Source organism: Periplaneta americana, chromosome 3 (genome assembly GCF_040183065.1).
Source record: "Periplaneta americana isolate PAMFEO1 chromosome 3, P.americana_PAMFEO1_priV1, whole genome shotgun sequence".
Classification (NCBI taxonomy): Eukaryota; Metazoa; Arthropoda; class Insecta; order Blattodea; family Blattidae; genus Periplaneta; species Periplaneta americana.
The window spans coordinates 117,932,552-117,957,152 of record NC_091119.1 but is presented as its reverse complement, the minus strand read 5'-3'; the positions used below and the strand labels follow the sequence as shown (position 1 = coordinate 117,957,152).

Here is a 24,601-nt window from a genome sequence, read left to right as displayed (position 1 = left end):
CAAAGACGGCTTAGCTATTATAGCTACTTATTTATTTATTATCTGTATATTTATTTATCCATTTATGGATCTTGAATGAAAGTTTATAATCTTGCAGATAAATTCATTTACATAATAAAAACAAAAATTTATCTTTCCACTAAAGTTTTAACATCTGATGTGTTAGTCTAAATAATTCACTCAGTGGGATTTCTCTACAGTCTGATAAGTATTCTTTATTGTCGTAAACTACTGATTGATTTTTAATGATATTGATATTGTAACAACAGAGATAATATTATATCGTACCTTTTGCAAATGGCTTGGAAAATTAAACAGGGATGGTATTATCGCCGCGCTCTCGTGGTTAACATTCGGCAGGTCTTTGAAATTTAATTGCATTATTGTTTTCAATTTCTTGTGTCGCCGCTCCAATCACTCGCCTCAATTTCAATATTGCAACCAATAAGCTGCTTCCATCATTAAATGACATTTACTTGTCTAATCCACGTGGACTAAAACCGAGGTTGCAATGTCTTGTGCTGAGGACGAACATTAAGGTATGTGATTAAAAATTATTATTAAAGAGTTATTATTAAGAGTTAAGAAAGCCAGCGTGCTCGTATATGATATAATAATAATTATATTAATAATAGCCATTTAACAATATAACAAACTAGTGCTTATTCTTATCGAGGAAGTAGACGTGACGCTTAGAGTGAAACCTACAGAGCAACAATCGGTCGGCAAAATTATGTTTTAAAGCACACCGCACGTTATTGTATGATGCCGACATGTTAAGCATGAGTCCGCGGCGATAATATTTATCATCTTTCAAAATTCTATTGCCATTACTTTCAAACTGTTCACTAAAAACACCAGAGACAAAACGAACAATTGCTTTTACCGCTCTATTTCTACCAGTAGCATGGCGGCGTAAACATTCGCAGACTGGTTTCAATTTTGGACAGCACACCAGCGCTCTGTGTGAGTCTAGTATACTATATCGTCTTTGGGAGAGAGTTCTGCGATGATGAGGCGATAGTAGCGATCCTAGTGGTGGGCAACCATGTTTGCATTTTTACTACATATTGAGCTTCGCGACTGTATATAGTAGACTGTGGTAGTGTCACAGTCTACTTTTTACAGTCAGGAAGCTTGGGGTGATTCTTTGCAAATCTCGCGATAGTTGCTAGCCGCTTGGAGGGCTGTGAGTACTAGGAACAGCCACAGCCATCGTGATCTAATACAGGCAGTAAGGCAGACCATGTAACTGGCTTAACCCGATCACGAAGGGCGGCGTTTCAACCATATAAATTAGTTGGAATACATAAACAGTAACATATGTTTCTCTAAAATGCAGTGTAATTACATTAATAAAATTTAAAACAATGATTATGAGACACTTCAGACATAATTTACTCTCGAGTTAAGATGTAATATTATTTATGGTGTGAAAATTACGTTGTTCGTATGTGTAATACCTGCCTTTATTTCGATTAAATATTGCGAAATTCTTGTACATTCATTTATGCACGATTCTATAATTTTCAATTGGACTGCACCGATATTTAGATATGTTGAAATTGTAGGTTATGTTTACTGTACCAGTTGCCCCTTTCTGTCTAAATTTAGTGATCTCCAATGCCTTGCCATTCATATGAAAATTTAAGGAAGGTAGATGAGCTAAATTGAAATCCCAATATAAATTCTTTTTTATTAAACCTCAAAATAGCTTCCATTCTAAACTTGAAATGTTGACGCGAACAGATTATGTTAAGATGTATAATTCTCTTCACATTAAAATAACACAGTTTTGTAATTATTTCTGCAACATATTATGCAGCAAGAAGTAAACGGAACTTATAACACACATTACACTAAATAAAGCTTAGCAATGATAAGCAATAAAGTTATAATATTTCACTGAGCTCCATACACTGAAATAGAAAACCCGAACAAACATTACGGCGTGGTCTAGATCGAAAAAGCATTGACAGTGCCGTATTTCGCATTTTTGTGAAAAGTTCATTATCGGTTGTAATAACTCTAAATAGCTAAAATACAATAATTTGAATAATAACATGGGGCAAGGAGACGTTTGTAGTACTATAAATTGTAAGAAAAATAGGTTAGAGTTATCCTTCCGAAAGATCCAGGAAGATGCGTTTTTAGAATATAATATATTTTTATGAAAATAATATATAAACGTTATGTATTTCACATTTAAATAGTGGAAGGAAGGTGTTAATTTTTTCAAAAGGACACGATATCGAAAGTACAATACATTTTATGGTCTGCTAGGGAAAGAGTCTGTGATGAGGCGATAGTAGCGATCCTGGTGGTGAGCAACTTTCTATGGATACATATTTCAACTGTTTACGTTTGCATATTTAGTAAGTATTAAGCTTCGTGACTGTATATAGTAGACTGTGGTTTTTTCCTCGAGCGAGAATCTCTTCCAGTGTGTGGACGTCCATTTGAATCCATGTTATCAATTTTTTAATTTTCTCGCAACACATTTCTCGCTGGCGAAAACTCTGCAAGTGTGTAAGGGGCTTACTTGCTTCAACTAGAATTTCCGCATTTCCCCTAATCGTTTGTGGATTTTCTCCTAACATATTCACGTCATACGCATAGACAAGAAGCTGATGTAACCCGTTCAATTCCAAACCTTCTGTGTTATCCTGAACTTTCCTAATGGCATATTCTAGAGCGAAGTTAAAAAATGAAGGTGATAGTGCATCTCCCTGCTTTAGCCCGCAGTACATTTAAGCTAAATACCGAACAAAATATGCATCTTACGAACTCTAATTTCCTCATCCAGTCCCGTAAATTAAATGAAGATTTTGAATTTCCGCCAGATTTGAGAGGTCCGGCCGCTAGGAGCGCTACATGCAAAAGTCGTAAGGTGAAATCCATGTACGACATTTTGATAGAACGGGTAGAACATATCATTAAAAGCACCCTTTTCGCGCTTTGTGATTTTAAATTTCATTGGTTACTACGTAACCATTGGTTCCTTGTGATTGGTTACGAGTCTTGCTAACGCATAATGGGAGAGAATGGATGGGATTTCGGATGGCGGTTTGAATAGTTCAAATGTGTACTGGAGTTTTTTTTTCCCCAAAAGTTGTGTTTCAGGTTCAATTGAGTTCTAAACATAATATGATTGGTCATATATGGGTGTGGTAATTTCAGTTTTAGTATTTTTTTTTTAGATTTCCAGTAATTTAGTAGTTTAATTACATCCAGAACAACAAAGATAGGCCTGTGTGTTAACATTTTGAAAGATGAATCCAGCTGAGGAATTGGACTTGTCTAAAGAAAACGTCCAACCACTGAAAAAAGGACGAATGATTTCTCAGTTAGGAAACGCACTACTAGCACAGGTTGATGTGGAAGCACATCACGAACTTCTCAGACAAAGAGAGTGAGTATTAATTAGTTCATTTGTTCCCAGTATTTTGAATGTCAAGAGTCCTTTGAGGCTCTTATTTCATTTTAGTGGGCCCCAAAATTTGTACAATTTAGACTGTTAATCATATTCCACTTATTAAATATGTTTAGTAAATTGGCAGCGTTGTTAAATTTCAGCTTTGACGTTTGAATAGATTGTTGTTTAGTCAAATGTCCGAAGACAGGTTTCATCCTCGTGACAATGAGACCACTCATGAGGCAACTAAGCGAGGAGTTAATGGATTAGAGAGGCCAGTTGTTTTCCTCGTTCATTGCATACATCGCTGACTAGTAACATATTACAATAGGCAGACTTAAGATATATAAATATATGTTATATATCTATGCCTATATTGATATTGATATTGATATATTTATTTCTACAACTCTTATTTGGTAATGGGTCGCCACCACATCTCTGTATTCGTGCTCCCCATTACCTTCTGATTACAATAAACTTTCATTGACATGTGCAGTCATCTTGTTTTACCTTTGTTACCTCTATTACTATAATACATACTCACAATTTGCTTTCTAACCTCTCCCCTTAAAATTTTCCCTTCTTTCTAATGAACACCTCACCACTTTTATTGTTTACTTATATTTGAAGTACTTCCTATCGTCTAAAATTTCCATAATTTTGAACTAACTTTTACTAACACTATTTAATCATACTCATTCACTTTCCTCTCTAACTTACAATCAGCTCTACCTCTCCTCACTTCTGTCATCACTCTTATCCCCTATTTCTCCATTAAACACTGAATCACATGTTTATTTTGTTAAACTGTTCCCTTTCACCCCGATAAATTTTCCGTTTGCCACTATTTTTGTAAGTCAACTCAACCTTCATTCGTAAACTTACATTAAAATACTTGCTGTCTTCATAACATTTCAATTTCTCTGATTGTACGCTAACTTAGTCGACACTCCAATATTAGTAACATTTCACTACCAATTACTATTAACAAACACTTCTAATTTTCTCTAGTCACTTCTTTTATCAACTATTGTTTCTCTGGACACTAATTCACTTATTCGTTCATATATTCTCCCTCCGATTATTTTGCTAGTTACTCTTACTCCTTGAACACTCACTTTATTGTTTCTATGTCTTTTGACACACTTTTATCACTCCACCCCCTTAAGCACCAACTTCGTAGACTGTAGTTCTGCGGTTCCTTATTTCCTTCCTTTCCCTCACAAGTAGATGGACTACCCAAATCTTCTTTACTTCCCCTCTTTGTCGGCTCCGGATGTCTTGCTAGTTTCTTCTTAACCACCTTCTTGACCTGTTTTCTATGACCTACTCCTCCCGCTGTCAGCTGATTCGTCATCTTATCCCTTCCGCTATTGTCAGCAGTCTTCTGTGACTGTTGCTTGCATGGTGACGGACTTATTTGCGACCACACGTCTCTCCTTTCAGTGACGTCATACGTGTCTGCTTCCATTCTTCCTGAATTTGCTGTTTCAAACATTCCTTGTGTGGTTACTGCTCTCGCTTCGGATTGCCCTGAGCTAATTGAATTCCTTCTTGAAACTTCTGCCACACTTCCTTGGCTACTAATCTCACTTCTTCCGCCCATTTGCTTGTTTATAATCTTCCTCATTTTCATTTTCAAGTCCCTCCTGTTTCCTTCTATAACATCGGACTCCAATTCCTTTTGATTCAAATTTTCGAAACAAAATTCTAGATCGAAAATCTCATTATTGATATTCAATTTATCTCCATACAGTCTGGCAAAATGTCCGTTCTTCCTAGCCGCCCACATAAACGGTAGCAACAATCTTCTTCTATATCTCGTCTCATAATCATAGTCCAACTCGAGTCGAATGTTTGAGTTTTTTAAGCACTTTCTTCTATACAGAATTTTCTCCTTTGTTAACAAGTTTTTTAATTTGACCACGATAGGTCGATTCAACCCTCTTCCGACCCTGTAGGCTTCTTCAATTTGTCCGTCGCTCACGTCCATGTTGAAAACCTCCCAGCACACTTTGAATACAGTGTCGTACGTTGTCTCGTTCTTTTCCTGTTCCATTTCTTCTACGCCGAAAAATACTAAGTTCTTCTTCCTCTGCTTATCCTCCCAGAATTTTAATTTCCTCTTTATGTGTATGTTTTCTAGCTGCATTTCTTCCATCTTCCTGCTGAAATCCTCGACTTTTTCTTTCAACTCCTTCATTATAACCTCCATTTTTTCTGTTCGGAATTCGCTACACTCCGGTCTATGACCTCACTATATACCCTTCTAACTAACAGAGCTTCTCGCACACGTCTGTCCTGAGCGCTGACTGCTGTAGAACTGTCTATGCCTATATAAACAATTATTGTTTTTTCTGTTATACATATTGTCAAGTGAGATGGGGAATCCGTGAGATGTACTGCCTGATAACTTATATGTACATATCAGCCAGAATCGGAGTCAGATGTATTTGGAAACATAGGCTATAATTGAGGGGTTTGCCGGAAAAAGAGCGTATACGTCAATATGGCGAATTGAGATACATGCAGTCTAAGATTTTAAAACGCACTTGAATAAAATCTATACACGCACGCAGCCCTGTCCTGCAGGTATGTACAGTACAATCAAAACAAAATTTCGCTACTATAATTATTCACTACATTTTAAACCGTTTCCCAAAGAAGAGCGTATAAGTCTATCCGCCTTTCTTCCGGCAAAGCCCTCAATTAATCTTTCTTTTTTTTTTCTTGTTAGGAGAGAGGGAGGGAACATCCCACGCACTACGATCTGAGGTCTATTGTACACCCCCCTGTATGGGATGAGTTGCGTGCCCACCTATCCTCTATGCGCACCGACCTAACCACTTGACCCCCTTAACGACCAGTCCCTACAGCCAACAGAGTCCATGCACCACTCTTGCTTTGGCAACCCCTCCCAAGGATCCCTTAACGGTCCGAGGTGGAAGTCCTCCCCCGAGAAGGTCTGCCCCGGGTTCCATTGCAGATGCTATCCATCATCACATGAATATAATCCACGGAGGCTGGTCGAGAGAGCCAGCAGCTTCGGAGGGCTACCTGTAGAGCAATCTGAAAACCAGAAGAAGTAACGGGATGATGAATGGAAGGATGATAGGGGAGGAAAGAAAGTGGCGAAGATGAGTGGGGTTCCAATCGCCTAATAAAGTTACCTGATATTCATCCATAGGAGTGAGGGGAAAAAACCCCAAAGAAACCTCACCCAGGCAACTCGTCCTGACCAGGGATCGAACGCGGGCCTGCTGGGTTCGGAATTAGACTCGCTAACCCCTCAGCCACAACGGTGGACTAATATTTCTTGTGCTTGCATTTATAAGTTCTGGTGAATGAATCGTAACTTTGTCATTAACTTTATAAACAAGTCTTATCTTCTTTGCTCTGAGCCAGTACCAATTCTTGTCAAACTTTACCATAACAGGTACTTAGCTGTTATGCGAATTACATTTGTGTTAATTCACCTGGTTGTTGTTTCCTATTATAGGCTTTGATATAAGCATTGTCTGATATTTTTTCATGATGAATTTCAGTAGTATTTTGGAGCTTAGCAGAAATAATTCCAGATTACCATATGCAGCAGTTTTCAACACATATTCTTCCTTAATTCCATTTAGAGCTTTTCTCTTACTCCAATCATGCTGTGAAATGGCAGTAGTTAGAATGTAGAAAATTGTGGTATTTGGAAGTAGCTGTCTTGGAAGATTATAAAAGTCCTGAAACAAATGGCTTACCTGAGTCGCCAGCTTTTCATATATGCCAGTTATGCATTAACTCATGTCTTACGCGATTGTGGAACTAAAGAGGTAGGGAATAAAAACTCTTCACTCTTTTCTTTTCTTTTCTCTCATATCTACACTTTTCCTTTCTTTTTCTCCGTCTTTTCTCTCATTCTAGTACCTTCACTGCAGTTTTATAAAAAAAAAAAGACGCGCGCGCGCACACACACACACACACACACACACATACACGCATACATACACATGTTTGCTCTTTTAGTAAACATTACTTCTTTAGTTCTTACTACTTTAGTAAGTTACTCTTTTAGTAAAGTACTCTTTTAGTTAGTAACTGTTGGAGAGCTTATTTACAATTTACTTTTTTAGTTGTAACTAAAGTAGGAAACGATTTTTACGAAAGTAAGTAAGTGTAATGAGCAAGGCGTATCCATTGTTGAGTCAGGTTCATTGCAGTTTTCAGTTTCAAAATGGACCCCTTTCTTCCTCGGTACTAGGAGAGATGGTGCACAACTTCTAATTACTAGATTGTGCACCAGTATGCCTGGGTTAAATTCCGAATCTCTCTGCAGTGCATATGAAGAGAAGGTGTATGCCACTGTTGATAGTGATTCGTCCAGTGGAGAGGGATATTAAGCCTGGCGGCTCCTTGGTGCTATTCAACAGGAGTAGGCTATGTGCTGGTACTGGTTTCCCCTTTTCCATTCCTTGTTTTTATCATCATCATCCTCACTCATTCCCTACACTACACTTACACATACATTCATCCAAATACACGACATAACTCTCCACAGATACACATCATGCATGGCATGGCCCACTGAAGTGGCGTGCAACTTAAAACTGAGTCATAATCCTGCCATCTATCCTCAATATGCAGAATCCAAATCACGAAGATGAAATAGGTAGCCATTGGATGCATACGTATACACACTTTCTTTGGAAACATATTAATTAAACATGCGTAAATCATCCTATCTTCAATCATAAAGAGTCATCCTATCTCCAATCATAAAGAGTGTACACTAGGTGACTGACACTCCTTGTTTACATCAGAAACAAGGTTGTTTGGGATGTAGAATGCAGTAGAACATATAACCAACAGTGATTTTGTTAAATGTACCTAAACTTTCTGCTGTTTTTTTTATGTAATTTCATCTGTTGATTCCAAAAATGAAGTCAGAATTTTTCTACCATCCACCATTTTTTTGTAATGTTAGAAAAATTGATTTATTTTTATTGTTATATGCAGTTCTGAACATGCTAATGGACAGAAAATATTTAAAATATTTCATTTTATTGCTTTAAAAATTGACCTATAACTTTAGAACATTGTTGCCTGTGAAGTCAGATTTCATAAAAATAAATTTTATTCCTCATAAGACTGCGAGAGTTAGTATTAACTGATTGGTGAAAAGGATCCTGTCTTATGCCTTTTCCTGTTTCAATGCTATGCCAGGAACCTAAGGATCGTTCAACAGACTGTTACTTTCTAGGAACCACAGATCAGGTGATTACAGAGAAACTGTTAGCGAGCTGATTCAGAACTATAACATGATGGGGTGTAATATATCTCTCAAAATAACTTCTTGGATTCTCACCTATTTTTCTTTCCTAAAAACCTTTGAGTAGTGAGCGATGAACATGAGGAGCATTTTTCATCAGGATTTTTCTGAAATGGAAAGGTGCTACCAGGGAAAATGGAGTCCAAATTTTCTGGCAGACTGCTGCTGGACATTCAAAAGAGATGTTTCCCAAGCCAAGTGCAGCCAAAAATCTATTTCACACACATTTTAGGTTAATAAATATGATTTTAGGTAAAATGTTGCAAGGTATAAATACTATAAAAATTTGAATTACATTTCATATAATTACTCAAAAACCCTACGTGATAGAAACATTTTGAAAAATACTTGAAATCAGCACGAAAAATGCTATAAGAATCACCCATTATTTGTCTTTTAACAGAAAAAAAAAAAATGTTTAATTTTGTTGACCAGTATTATTAATGATAATGGAGGGAGTGGACTGAATGGTTAATCGGAAGTCCATAAGCCTATCATAAAATATTTTAATAAATGAAGTGCATAATATAGTTTCGTAATTTCCTATGTGATGTTGTGTTTAACATGCTAGATAGTCGATCAGAAGTTCACTAATTCTCCAGTCACAGCGCCGTTTATGTAGGCAACTTTGCATTACAATGCTCTTGCCTGACGTCACACGAAATGAAGGATGCGCTCTTCCTCCACAAACTTCATACTGTCTGAAACTGTCTTCTGCTGAGCTACAGAGTGTTGTAGCTTTCTTGTTGAAGCAGCTGTAAACCAAACATGCCACACACATCAAGGAAGTCTGTCTGTCTTGTTTCTGGATATGTTTATGTTGAAATTGCTGGTGAGCATGATAGGCATGTTGTGGCAACTTTTTGTGGCTAGAATGTGATTGATGTAGCCAGTGTTAGGGCTGTGGTTAGGTGGTGGGATTGGAAATACTCGATTTTGCGAAGAGACTCACCCAGGTTGATATAAGTGGTGATGAGGAGACACTATCGTGTACAGATGATCACCTCTGCCACACAGATGTCTCTGCATCACTGTTGGTTCTGACTTCGTTGCCTCCATTGTCTTGGATACTCACGAGGATGTGCAGAGTCATAGTGCTTTGTGACATATAGTGCAGCTGCTGCTTCACTTGCCTGCTGAAGTAGGATGACTTATGCACCAAATGCTTCTTGATGCTCATGTTGACACATTAAGTGCTGGTTATCTGTTGCAACTAACGAATCTTCATGAACAGCAGTCACAATGTGATCTCATTGTTTGTTGATGGGAACCAGTGGTGGAAAATACAATTATTTTGGAATTGGAATATTAACTCCGTACGAATATTACTTTCCAAATACTTAACATTAAAGGTTCGTTGGGTTCCAGTAAAGGTGCGGTAAGGCCAATAGATATTGTTGGATTGAAACTGTATTTAACACACATTCATTAAAAACGAAAAAAACTTGCAGCCCTCACATTAATACTTTAAAATTATTAGTGAAATGTTGAAATGTCAGTCTTTATAGTTATCTAATGTAATCAGAACACCTGGAATAACATGTAATGTATTTTCGGACCATCGGATCTGTGCACCTTCAGCGCTGTCGTCGTTTTTGGAAAAGTTAATGCCATTACTCACTCCATTCCAGCAGCTTTCCTCCCACCACGTCAAACAGCAGACCACGAACCTTGCCGAATAGGGAGAATAGAGATAATTATTTCAATGAAAGACAGGAAGCAAGTTGTACACTTAGGAATAAAAAGAGAGATTACTTGAAGGAAAAACTGAATGAGATAGAAACAAATAGTAAGAATAAAAACATTCGAGATTTATATAAGGGTATAAAGGAATTTAAAAACAGATACCAGGCAAGGGTAAACGTAATTAAGGATGAGAATGGTGACTTGCTTGCAGACTCTCATCCAATCTTGAACAGATGGAAAAACTATTTTGGGCAACTACTAAATATACATAGGCCAAATAGAAATGATCAGGACGAAATTCAAATACAAACTGCTGAGCCATTTATACCGGAACCCACACTTTCTGAAGTCGAAATTGCAATAGAAAATCTGAAAAAGTACAAGTCTCCAGGTATTGATCAATTCCAGCAGAATTAATACAAGAGGGTGGAAGCACATTATCTAGCGAAATTATAAATTTGTACTTGCAATTTGGGAAAAAGAAATTGTACCAGAACAATGGAAGGAGTCCATAATCGTACCTACTGTATTTTTAAGAAGGGGGACAAGACTAACTGTAGTAACTTTCGAGGAATATCACTTTTGTTGACGTCGTATAAAATTTTGTCGAATATCCTTTTGAGAAGATTAACTCCATATGTAGATGAAATTATTGAGGATCATCAGTGTGGTTTTAGGTGTAATAGATCGACTATTGATCAGATTTTTTGTATTCGACAGATATTGGAGAAAAAATGGGAGTATAAGGGTACAATACATCAGTTATTCATAGATTTCAAAAAGGCATATGACTCGGTTAAGAGAGAAGTTTTATATGATATTCTTATTGAATTTGGTATCCCCAAAAAACTAGTTCGATTAATTAAAATGTGTCTTAGTGAAACTTACAGCAGATCCGTATAGCCCAGTTTCTATCTGATGCTTTTCCAATTCACTGCGGACTAAAGCAGGGAGATGCATTGTCACCTCTACTTTTTAACTTTGCTTTAGAATATGCCATTAGGAAAGTTCAGGATAACACAGAGGGTTTGGAATTGAATGGGTTACATCAGCTTCTTGTCTATGCGGATGATGTGAATGTGTTAGGAGAAAATGCACAAACGATTAGGGAAAACACGGAAATTCTACTTGAAGCAAGTAAAGCGATAGGGTTGGAAGTAAATCCCGAAAAGACTAAGTATATGATTATGTCTCGTGACCAGAATATTGTACGAAATGAAAATATAAAAATTGGAGATTTATCCTTCGAAGAGCTGGAAAAATTCAAATATCTTGGAGCAACAGTAACAAATATAAATGATACTCAGTAGGAAATTAAACACAGAATAAATATGGGAAATGCCTGTTATTATTCGGTTGAGAAGCTTTTGTCATCTAGTCTGCTGTCAAGAGATCTGAAAGTTAGAATTTATGAAACAGTTATATTACCGGTTGTTCTATATGGTTGTGAAGCTTGGACTCTCACTTTGAGAGAGGAACAGAGATTAATGGTGTTTGAGAATAAGGTTCTTAGGAAAATATTTGGGGCTAAGAGAGATGAAGTTACAGGAGAATGGAGAAAGTTACACAACGCAAAGCTGCACGCATTGTATTCTTCACCTGACATAATTAGGAACATTAAATCCAGATGCTTGAGATGGGCAGGGCATGTAGCATGTATGGGCGAATCCAGAAATGCATATAGAGTGTTAGTTGGGAGGCCGGCGGGGAAAAGACCTTTAGGAAGGCCGAGACGTAGATGGGAAGATAATATTAAAATGGATTTGAGGGAGGTGGGATATGATGGTAGAGACTGGATTAATCTTGCTTAGGATAGGGATCAATGGTGGGCTCATGTGAGGGCGGCAATGAACCTCCGGGTTCCTTAAAAGCCAATAAGTAAGTAAGCAAGGTCTAATGACGCTGATTGACTTCTACGATTATTTAGAAATAATTATATGATTACAGTGGATATTTGTTGGTTAAATGGAAATTACGTGAAGGGAATCTACAGTATTTCGTTTTTAAAGAGAAATGTTTTCGTTATAAATACTTCTCCTTCACCTCATTATCGTATTTTGTTAAGTTTGGAACGTGATCTTGAAGTCTTAATAAAATTATAAAATTGTAGGAATGAATGAACACATAGTTATGTACCCTCTTTCTTTCTCATGCGGGCTAGGGACTGGCTATGGCGAAGTTACTATAAGCTACGATCTTATTATTTACATACTACATAACATAACATACTGATAATTGCAGGAGTTCTAATTTATGCTTATGAAAATAATTTACATATTTACGAAAGACCAAGACTTGTATTATGCATGAAATTACAGAGGGCATATCCCGCACATATCTGAATCTGAGTCACTACTATTGCTGCTGCTGCTACTGTCTTCACCCAAGTTGATAACAAATCTAGCTACTTCCTCTTCTGTTAATCCTTAATATTTCTCTCCCATCTTGGAAATTTATTGGTTCTCGCGCAACCTTCAATAATTTCTTCAAAGTTGGAACTTCTTTCTGCATGGTATAAAATTCTTGTATCTTTCTTCTTAAAATATATCTGTCCATATCATCTACAAGAATTAAAGGTTTCCTTGGTTTGTTCTTCCCTGGTGATTCTAGCTTTTCATCTCGTGCACAGACTCCTTCTCTCCTGATTTTCTTTATTAGGTGCTCTGACCTGCCTATATAAATTATAAATTACATAAAAATGTTGTCTTATATTAGTATTAGTTAAGTAAGTAATTTTAATACGTAATCAATTGAAATAAAATAAGCCTAACCTGTGATCGCAGCTGCTCTTTTCATTGCCTGATTTACAGGAAACATGTATTGATCTGTTTGTTTCTCTTCATCGAAAAATGCCATTACTTGCTTAATAATATTTTTTTCACCACTCCGTGCTACAGTATTCATGTTGAGTTGACAACACTAGACTGCAAGTACAAATAAACTGTCCCGCAAGAAGACTCAAAATTGTGAGTAGTGGGGGAGAGAAAGGGAGAGAGATAGGACTGCAGGGAGAGAAATGAATTACCGAGGCTGTGAGAAGGAATTAGGGTTCATTTCGCATATCTTACGGAGGGCACAAATCTGATGGGCCGACAATAGCTTACTTGGATATGTAACAAATTCAAGTAAAAAAAAAAATCCGAAAAAAAAAAGCCTCAAAACTCAATATGAAATTCGCTATAAAACGACGTAATAGTAATAATTCGCAAATGTGCTCATAGTTCGCTATTAGAACTCTATTTGGCGATTTGTCGCGATTGTTTTATCCGCATATTATTAATCAGAATCACTTAATTCGTAAAAGATTAGTAAAATCTATTGTAGGTATATCAATTATGTCGTGATTTTCGCGATCTCCCTAAATACCTGCCCTGCTGATATTCCTACTTGTCTATGGTATAATAATCATGATGAAGAACTGGAACACATTCTTCTATACTGTCCATCCATAAACCACAAAAGAAGTCAATTAAAATCATCAGTACCAGTTTCAGAAAACATAGCTCTGCAGTATATATCGACTACACCAACTCTGGCTACTAGCAGCAGGCATCTATATTGAACACTGATCAAAATACCCCTCATTTCTCATGAAAAACAAGAACTGAAAAGATTCTAGTGGACCTTATGTTGTCAGCAAACAGCTGGATACATTAAGAAGATTGATTGATTGAAGTGTCAGTGGGTATATGAACTGAAAGAAAATAATACTCATTTGAAGAGGTGTATTTCCTCAATTTTCTGTGTTTATGTGAGAGTTGGTTATATATTTTCCATAAAACTATAAAATGCTTAAAAAAAACAGCTATTCCATGATCATAAAAGATTTACCCATTGTGGAAACCTAAAAATCTAGTCCCCATAATATACTATAATCTGTGCAGTTCGAACTGGCGGATCGAAGTCATGTACAAAAGTACAAACCATGCATGAGTCACTGAACTGTAAACTGAAGCACTGGTAATTCCGGCTGTCCCAGCTGACTTTAGTTGAGGAGTATGGTTCAAAATTGGGCTAAGCACACGTGGCAAATGCAGTCCATTGCTTGACCTTGAGTCGCCAGTTTGAAATGCATGAACAATAGCACTGTTTGATTTGATATGGAATAACTAAGAATGAGAAGTACCTAACAAACAATTTTCTTTCCTGATTGGATCTGTATGGATGAACATTTCACTTGAGATTTTAATAGCAATATGTATTTTTTAGTGTTATGTATTTGTATCACTGCTGATACTTTGAGAAAAATGTTTTACATATTTGTATTTAAAATTCTATTGAAACTCTATTGGGCACATTTATTTTAGATTTTATTGTGATGACCTCGTAAATTTCACCAAAACACTTGGTGCAACTGGATGGTATGAGTTCTACCACATTTTTGTGCTGTTACTAATGTAGTATATAATTTTAATGTAATCGAGAATGTCTTGACATAATAAAATATGTGAATTTTTTTCCCTGTTGCAGGAAGTATGAGACTTTACTCAGGACTTACGAAGGTGATGATCCTTTAGAATTGTGGTATGAATATATTTTATGGGTGGAGCAAAGTTTCTTGAGAGATTGTCGAGAAGGGAAATTATATCTGTTGCTGGAGAGATGCCTCACACAATTCAAAGATGATGAACGATACTTACAGGACAAACGTTACATGGAACTATGGATTAGATATGTAAGATTTTGGCTATTTTGTTTTCATTATTTGTGTCTGTTATTTAAATCGGATATTCTATATGCCAATGCAAGTGGGGTCATTCCATAGTGACACACGTAACATTTTTTTAAGTACCTAACTATGATCTTCACAGGATATTTAATTAAATACTTAGTAATTCATGAAAAAGACATTACTGTCTTTTAACATAAGTATTCCTAAATATAAACAAAAATTCTTAATGAAAAGGAATAATTAATAATGCAAAAAATATTAAATATTGTATGGTGACACATACGAACATTTTCTTGCCACTAGATTTATTACCAAAATGGAAAATGTTCATATTGTGCCAAATGACATAAATGCATTCAGTTATTTTCCAAACAATTAAGACACTTGTGTAGTACATGTAACTGCTAAATCTCGAACTTTAAAAAAAATTAACAGTGCCATTAAGAAACAAAATATTCCAAATGTGTTGTGACACACGAACGTGACATACGAACATTTCTGTCATGTTGGTTGCTAATTGTTTTAAATGCACTATAAATACATCACTTCTTGTGGAAGACTTATACAGTATGCCTACAGTTCTTATTATACAAAACAACACTAGATTGCACTAAAATACACTTTTAAATTTAAAATATCCATGGTTGTTTACAACCATATGTGGTGATATTTCCTGTGTAATGTCATGTGACAAATATACCAATATGTCAACCATTTGTAGTACTTCCCTTCCTTAGACATCACAGACACTTTAAATTCTTCGCCACCACAAGAGTTTGTAACTTCATATGTAGCCTATATTTGACGTCTTTTTTTTTACTTGGTCATTTAACGACACTGTATCAACCACTAGGTTATTTAGTGTCAATGGGATTGGTGATAGCAAAATGGTATTTGGCGAGATGAAGCCGAGAATTCGCCATAGATTACCTGACATTCGCCTTATGGTTGGAGAAAACCTCGGAAAAAACGCAACCAAGTAATCAGGCCAACTTAAATTCCTGAAAATACTATCAAAAAATGTTCAAATGTATTAATATTTATATCAATAGAAAAACTAATAAAGATTTAAAAAGGCCTAACTTTTAGAATTGCTAAATGATACCTGGGGTAAATTAATTAATGTTATTAAATAAAACGATTTTAAATTAATATCAGAAATTTAGTACCATTTACCTAATGTGCAAATAATTACACCAGTTTCTTTATACACAGGCTTAGTATGGTGGCTACCTATTTACGATATAAATGTACTGCATAAGCTTGTTTTTAATATGAAATAAATTAACATAAATCAGTTTAAGTTTTTAATTCAAGGAATTAAAAAAAATAATAAATATTTTATACCAACTTTAGGCATAAATTGCCTACACACTATATTTTTACAACAGTTGTTTAGTCTGTCCAAAGACAGGTGTGAACCTCGCAAGTGATATCAAGAAGGCACCACTTATGAGGCAACTAGGCCAGGAGATAATGGGATAGTGTGGCCAGTTCCTTTTCCCCTTACAACAGTTATGGAACATACATTTTCAAGAGTGTTTAACTTACAGTTTATGTACTTTGAAAAAAAAAAAACGCACAGGTGCGTGTGCACGCACACACAATTATCTAAATTAATAATAAATATTTGAAATTCCACTGCTAATTATGTTTAGACGTAAAGACTTCCAATAACAACAAAAATTGTAACTGGATTTTAAGATAAACCTTAGTGATACACGAACATAACATTTTTGTTCGTGTGTCACAGTCATTGTGTTACGTGTGTCACGTGTTTTTCTTGTAGAATACGTACATAAATCAAAATGTTGTCCATATAAGAAGTTGATTGTTATGTGATACGTCTCACTTTTACATTTATGAAACATGAAAAAATGAAATGGTTTTGAAGAAATATAAACAAATGTCCATTTGAGCGTGACACACGAACTCTCAACATTTCTTCGTAATAATTGCAATCAAGCACGAAATAATCATTGTATTACGGTTTCTATGCATTGTAATTATTAACAAAGATCCGCACTTCATTATTAATTGCATTTAAATACCGAAGTAATGATTTATTTGCCTTAAATGTGCATTCAAATATGTGATTTCTAGTAGATCATTTCGCTCTTAAACCACAGACTTCTTGGCGCTTTTTCTCCCACATACGTGTTGTTACACAATGAGTGTTATCAGATTCAAAAAATTCGGATCATAACGAAAAAAATGACATATAACAAGCAGAGATTCGTGAGATTTTTATTTTTCGTGAAAATGTCGCATTTTCGTGGAATGACCCAGTGCTTAAATCCTTTAGCAACTTGAAATTTTTCTGTTATTTTATAAATTACCCTTACAGCACATGAATCAATCATATTTTATAAAAAGAACAATATAGATATGTATCTTGTATTTATTAGTTTTCTTTATTAATTTTATTATTACCATGTATTTGTGTACAAAGAGTAATACAGGGAAATATATGTGGAGGAGAACAATATGTTCTGTATTAATATATTGCAATACAAGCATGGTAAGTGCATTATAACAGAATCGAGGAAAAGTTAGAGTTGTCTTGTCTTCTCTATTTCCAAGATTCTGTTATACACTTAACACAAGTATTGCATACAATTTTTTGGCCAATATTAATAAAGAAATAAATTATTATTAATCATTTTAATTTAAATAAATAGTTTGTTTTTGGACGCTAAAATTTTTGTGTGTAATTGCTGTTTATTTGTCGATAGGTGTCATTCATTTGTTAATATTCGTACTTGTCGATAGGTGTTATTCATTTGTTATTTATTTACCGCACATGTGTTATAATAAGTTTAACGTATAAGACCTACCAACAACATTGGTAAGGTTGTTAAAAAATATGGTCGGCCAAAAATATCTTTCACACTATCTTATATCAAAGAGAAAGGCAGCTGTTAATTATACTTACTCAGTATTAACAATGAAAACGTTCATCTTACAGTGATTTAGCTAAGTAAAACCTATTGTAAACACAACATTTTTTTATATCCAATAATGAGTATTCGACTTTGACTAGGATGACTTACTGTAACTAGAACTTTCTGCTGCCATGATGTCCTTAGTATACCTTGGTAGACAATCTATATAGCACCACATCACAAGGATAGAATACTGGTAGGTGAAATGGGAGTACCCCATGAAAACCTACCACGAAACACAATCTTTATCCATCACAATTTCCATTTGGGACTGCTGAGATTCAAACTTGGGTTACCTGAATGGGAAGCTGTTTGACTAACAGTGCACTCCTAAACACAAAGTAATAAATTTATGAAGATTATATTAACTATATAAAATCTTATAAATACTGTAAAGCTTTAAAGCTACAATGTAAATTACATTAGACATCCACATAATCATCATTGTTCAGAAGAAAAATCCACAAGATGCTAAGACAAGTGACAGGTGCGAAAAGGTTTGTTCGCAGTTTTATATCTCTTATTTTTCTTTGGCCCATTAGTGGATGTTGATTGCAGTGATTATGACATCTTTACAGCCTTCTATCCTCTTGTAATCTTTTTACTTATTTCTGTTTTTGAAGTCCTCTTGAAAAGTGGGTCATTTTGTGAATTGTGAATTATATCAGATTAGTAACTTGAATTTTGACTACATATTCTCAAACAAATGGCAGATGGGAGGGAAAAGTGCTTTAACCTCAATTTTTCACAGCATCTTCTTACATTTAAACTCATTTACATTCTTAAATTCAAATTGACTTTCAAATATGTTTAAGAAAGGTTATCAATATTCCAGCAAATGCTAGAAGAGAACCACGAAGTAAAAATACTGAGGATTTTGGGGAACTACTTAAACTTTAAAAATCATTTTTCTTGAAAACAACTTTCATGCAGTTAACATATTTTTCTCATCCACCCACCAAATATGCCTCCGAAATTGCTCTTTCTTTTGTAATCAACTAATTTCATTTAATTTAGATCGAGATGTCTACCAATCCTTTGGAGGTCTATAAAAAGTGTCATGCACATGGGATTGGTAAATATTATGCTTACTTTTATATGGCTTGGGCATATGAGCTGGAGAAAATGGGAGACAATAAACGAGCAAACCACGTCTTCTTAGAAGGATGCAAGAATAATGCTCAACCGAGAGAAGATCTGGAGGAAGCTCACAAGTAAGTAGTGCTGTGATATGAAATTCAGAAAATGCTTGCTTAATCTTGGGGTTACATTTTGCGACATTTTATTGTTTAATATTGTCATCAAATATCCTGTAAGTTTTTGTATGAGTCTATAAAACTAATCATAAAAGGAGAGTCCTCTGTAATTAATTACCATTTGAAATTAATCCGTGGAAATAATTCTAATTGGAGGAAAATTCTGAAGGACACTGAATTGATATCTCCTATATTGTTAGGAAATAGAATTTAGTTTAGTCAACAGTTTGAAGATTGGTCCGAACCTCATAGGCAGCGTACACTCTACTCTAGCGGCAACGACTGGTATGGAACTTGGGGAAGTGCAGTAGCATTCAATTATAACTTACTAGTGGAGGAATTTAAAATCATGTATGATATTGAAATTACATATGAATTTTTCTCTGTAAATCACACAAGTTTAAATGCCAGTACAATTGCGAAAGGACAAAACATTCATGAAAGTGAATATGTCAATAATGTCCGAGAAATGAGAAGAAACTACGAAAGTATTGTGGTGATGGAAGTAATAATTAAGACAAACATCTTACACTTCCACCCTATCGAATATCACTTTAGGTGAGTGTGTTATAATTTGTAATAATATTAATGTTCATTATGAAAAAAATCTTTACCTCGTAAAAACTAGAATGATTAATGATTTTTTCTTTAATGTTTTGTAGATAGACAGTGAATACAATGTTGGAAGCAGCAACTGTCTTTGCCCTGCGGGAGAAGGAGACGCATGTAAATACAATTCTACTGTTGTATATTTTATCAGCAGTGAACGGACATTTTTCAAAATAGACTTGCTTCAAAATTTGTGGAAAACCTACTTCAACCAGTTCGGATAAACTTAAATACTCTAAAAAGAAGAGAATTGAAGATCTTTTTGCGAAAAAATAACTAAATTATTCTGCACTGATTATGCGTTTAGAAGCCGCGAATGTAATGCATATATCTTGTGCTTTAAGCAGAATATTGTAAGTGGAAAACATAATAGAAGTGGATCGTGCATTTAAAAAGTAATGTAATTTTTGCTAGATTCTAAGATGGATATTTCGATTGTTATGGAATGCCAAAATATAACTATTCAGCTATTGGAAAATAAAAAAACATAGGATGTGATAGGTAGGATAAGTGGTTTTCGTGTCTTTAAATGAAATGGAACAATATTATCTTGAGGACAAAATACTGTAGGCCTATTAACTGAAAAATAAGACCTTCCTGATAGTATTATAATTAAGATGTAACAAAAATATCCGGACAAGATAAATGTATCCATTTGTATACTTATTGAAAGAATGCAATTTTTCTTTTTTATTATTATGTAATGCCTTGATAATGTTTTTCAGTCGGTTATTTAATGATTTTGTATTAACTACTCTATTATCTTGCATTGGAATTGGTCATAGAAAAATGGTTTTTGGCGATGTGAGTGTTATGATTCGCCCTAAGGATGTCTGATATTTATTATATTCATTATTCATGTTGAGAAAAATCTCGGACAAGTAAAAAAAAAGAAAAAAAAAACCAGTCAAAGTGTAGCCTTGGATCACAAATCCTGCTTGCTACTCAGATTACACCAGTGATTTGTTCGTATTATCAGTTTGTTTTGATATGACAGATCATGCATTCTTTCTGACTGAAACATTAAAAAGCAAACTATCGAGAGAGGGTCATAAGAAGGGTAAGGGGGAAAAAAAACAAAGTAAGTTCATTTTCTTCAGAATCGAGAAAAACGAAATTATAGTTTCAAAACCTTACTTAGCAAGTAAATTAACAGTCAAAAGAATAAATGCATTGCATAAATGAAGTTTCAAATGTAGCCTAGTACATGAAATAAAGTCTGATCTGAAGTCTGGCATTTCATAAACATCGAAGGAATGCTGAAAAACCGTTAAGACTACCAATTGTCCTGGAAAAAAACCAAGTAAGTGATCTGAAAGAGACTAGAAACAGATATCAGCTAACAGAACTTCATATGTAGATTTTATCACGATTATATTTATAATATAATAATTATAATTAATTATTGTTTTAATTGTTATGATAAACTCCTAGTTTACAGCGTGTTCGGCCTAATGGTATACATAAATAACAGCTGTAATGCGAGGAATTTGTACATTATAATTTTGTAACATAAATCGTAATCGATAGAAAATCTCTCAGAGATTTGTTCTTTCACACTTGCAAAATCATTGTTAAATCACCTGTCACCCAAAGTGCTGAAATGGAATGAGGACAGCTTATGCAACAGTTGTTTCCTTGTCAGTCGAGATGTGGACACTTTCAGTCAAGTAGAAGCTTCAAAAGTAGTGTGAGACGTAACATTCTTATCACTTCAGTGTGCTTCAAAGTACAGAAAAGCGTAGCTAAGCTTGCAAGAAATACAGTAACCACAAATATCTTGTGACGAAGCTCTTTCTGTGATAATAGAAGCAAAATTAACAAGACATCAATATAATGTAGTACTAACCAAAGACAGAAAAGATTCCCATGTCATTCCAAAATATAGAATTAAAAAAGTCATTGCTATCTGGAACAAGGAATCTAGTTCCATTACTTCGTGTGCTGAGGTGAAATTGCAGGCTCTTCTGGACCATACTGTTACTGGACTGATGAAGACTCAAGAAGTAACAGAATTTTTGGATGAAGGATCTTTCAACAATACGTCACTAATAACAATGTGAGGAATTGATGGTACAGGCACCACCGAGTACACAAGCAGAAGTTGGAGGAAGATGACAATACCGATGCCTCCATATTTATGACTTCTTTAGTGCCATTACAATTACGAGGTGGAAATTCCAGAGAAGCGGATTTAAAAATCAATTTGGCAGAATCCTTGTCCTTCATCAACTCAGTACTGCAGGCCATCGCAATTTGTTTTTTCAATGACAGAATGTAGGTGAAAAGAAGCGAGCTAAGAAAATACAAAAACTCTAAAACTAACAGATACTGAATTTAAAAACACAAGTGTGTTGTTTAACACCACTTACTATTTGCAATGATAGATGGAAAAGTATGCAATGCGTTAACCAAAATTACATACAACAATGTTACATGTATCTGCAAACTAACCACCAAGGATATTAATGATTTGGAGAAGTATATGTTCAGGCCAGTTAAGAGAGAAAACCTGGAATTTGGCTTTTTCATTTACATGGGTGGATTAGATTTGTAGAGTGTCTCCTTCAATTAGCATACAAGCTGTCACTGAAAAAATGACTAGTTTAGAAGGAAGAAAAACATATTGTAGAAAAAAGAAAAAAAAAAATTGAAAAAAAGTCTGAAGATAAACTGGGTTTCGTGATAAACTAAAACAAGGGATTGAAAACACCAATGATGGCACTATGGCAAGGTGTTTCTTTAAGAATTCAAATATTTCTGCCTGAATAACTGAAATTGATGATGTAATTATAACAAGATTTGACAGAATGCTAAAAATTATTTCATGTGGTCTAGTGATAGCAATAAATCAGTTGACTTACCTGGTTCTTTCACTGTTTCGCTTGACTTACCTGGTTTTTTCTCAGTACATCAAAACTTTGGAAGCAAATAACACTTGACCAAACTGCTTCTTTCCCCATTTCATACCTCTGATAGAAGCCTCTTTTCATCATGGGTCGAGTGACACCACTAACTCGATTTCGAAAAAAAATTAACTTAGCTGATCTTTTCCCCTTACCCTTCATATATCATTTACATATTCAGAACAGGAAAACTCGTTTGCAAAGGCAAAACAATAGTAGTGAAATATTTCAAAGAGAATTGAAAATGTTTAAGAAAATATCACTCCAGAAACAAAATTTAATAATACTGTATGTGTATAAATTCCGAAATTGCTCAAAAAATGCAAAACACCAGGAGCAGATGTTAACTCAGATCATGTCCTGTTAAGCGAAGTAGATATTCGTCTGAAGAAGATAAGAGAAAGACAGGTGACAAAGAAATTGAACATGAAAAAAACTGAATAATGAAGAGAAAAGAAGAAAATTAGAAAAGAAAAAGCCGCTGCATTAGAATCCACACCTGAGAATAGTAATAAATACTGGACTCATCGAAAAAGCTGTATACAGACAATAGCAGAAGAAACAGTAGGATACAGGGAAGGTGTGAGAATTAAGAAACTTTGGGTCACGGGGAAAATATTGGAGAAGATGGAAGAAAGAAGAAATTGGAAAAACGTCAACACAGAAGAAGGTAGAAGAAACTACAAGAAATTAAAGAACTAAGAAGAGAAACTCATAAGGCAAAGGAAGACTGGATGAAAGAGACATATAAAGATAAAGAGGATCTGGAGAGAAAAGGAAGGTATGATTTAATGTCCAGTGAAATAAAATGTTTTGATTTTACAAATAAAAACAGAAAATCCAATTGGTTGATAGAGGATGAAATCGGAAATGAAATAACAGACAAACAAGGAATATTGAACACATGGACGAAATGTATAGAAGAGTTATGTTAGATAGGGAATTGTTCAGATGACTTAGCTATAGAAGACAAAACAGCCGTATCAGAAGAAGGAAAAGAATTTTCAATTTTAAGAGAAGTTTAATCAGCACTTAGGGAAATGAAGAATGGGAAAGCAACAGAAGTTGATGGAAATCCCTATTGAATTAGTGAAATGCTTGGGAGGAGACAAGAAGGAAATTCTATCATTATACAACGAAATATATGAGAAAGGCAAATGGCCTGAAGACTTTACAGAGACTGTGTTGCTTCCAGTACCGAAGAAAAGTAATGCCAAGAAATGTAACGAGTTTAGCACTATCAGCCTGATAGCACAATCTGTGAAGATTCTCCTACGAATACTGAATGAATGATTATATTCTAAGATGGAAGAGCAGTTTGGTTTCAGGAAGGGAAAAGGTACGAGAGATGCAATTGGACTGCTATGAACAATCGGTGAAAGATACGGTACCTAGAGAAGAATAAAGAACTGTATGTGGTGTTTATTGACCTAGAAAAGACTTTCGACAAAGTAGATTGGAACAAACTGATGGGGATCTTCAAGAAAATTGATGTGGATTGAAACGAGAGAAGACTGTTCGGTAATCTTTATATGAAACGAGTCAAAGTCAGGATAGAAGAAATGTCAGAAGGAAGTGAAATAGGGAGAGGAGTACGCCAAGGATGCCTTTTATCACCTACCCTGTTTAACATTTACTTGTGGAATTTAGTGAAGAACTATTTTCAGTACATGGAAGGAGTGATAGTAGGAGGAAGAGGAATACAGTGCATAAGATTTGCTGATGATATGGCGTTGTTAGCAGAAGAGGAGTTGATACTAATGGGTATGCTACTGAAACTAAACGACAGGTATGA

General features: G+C 35.0%; 1 protein-coding gene across 2 annotated transcripts in view; it reads left to right on the top strand.

The window, feature by feature from the left end:
- The first annotated feature begins 3,051 nt into the window (after positions 1-3,051).
- The window catches only part of LOC138696427 (uncharacterized), a 156,634-nt gene continuing 135,084 nt past the window's right edge, over positions 3,052-24,601 (top strand). For both annotated transcript variants that reach the window (XM_069821394.1, XM_069821393.1), the window contains exons 1-3: positions 3,052-3,412; positions 14,889-15,093; positions 19,053-19,249. In XM_069821394.1, the coding sequence (XP_069677495.1) occupies positions 3,273-3,412; positions 14,889-15,093; positions 19,053-19,249 (542 nt within the window). In that variant the 5' untranslated portion in view covers positions 3,052-3,272. The remainder of the gene's footprint in view (positions 3,413-14,888; positions 15,094-19,052; positions 19,250-24,601) is intronic.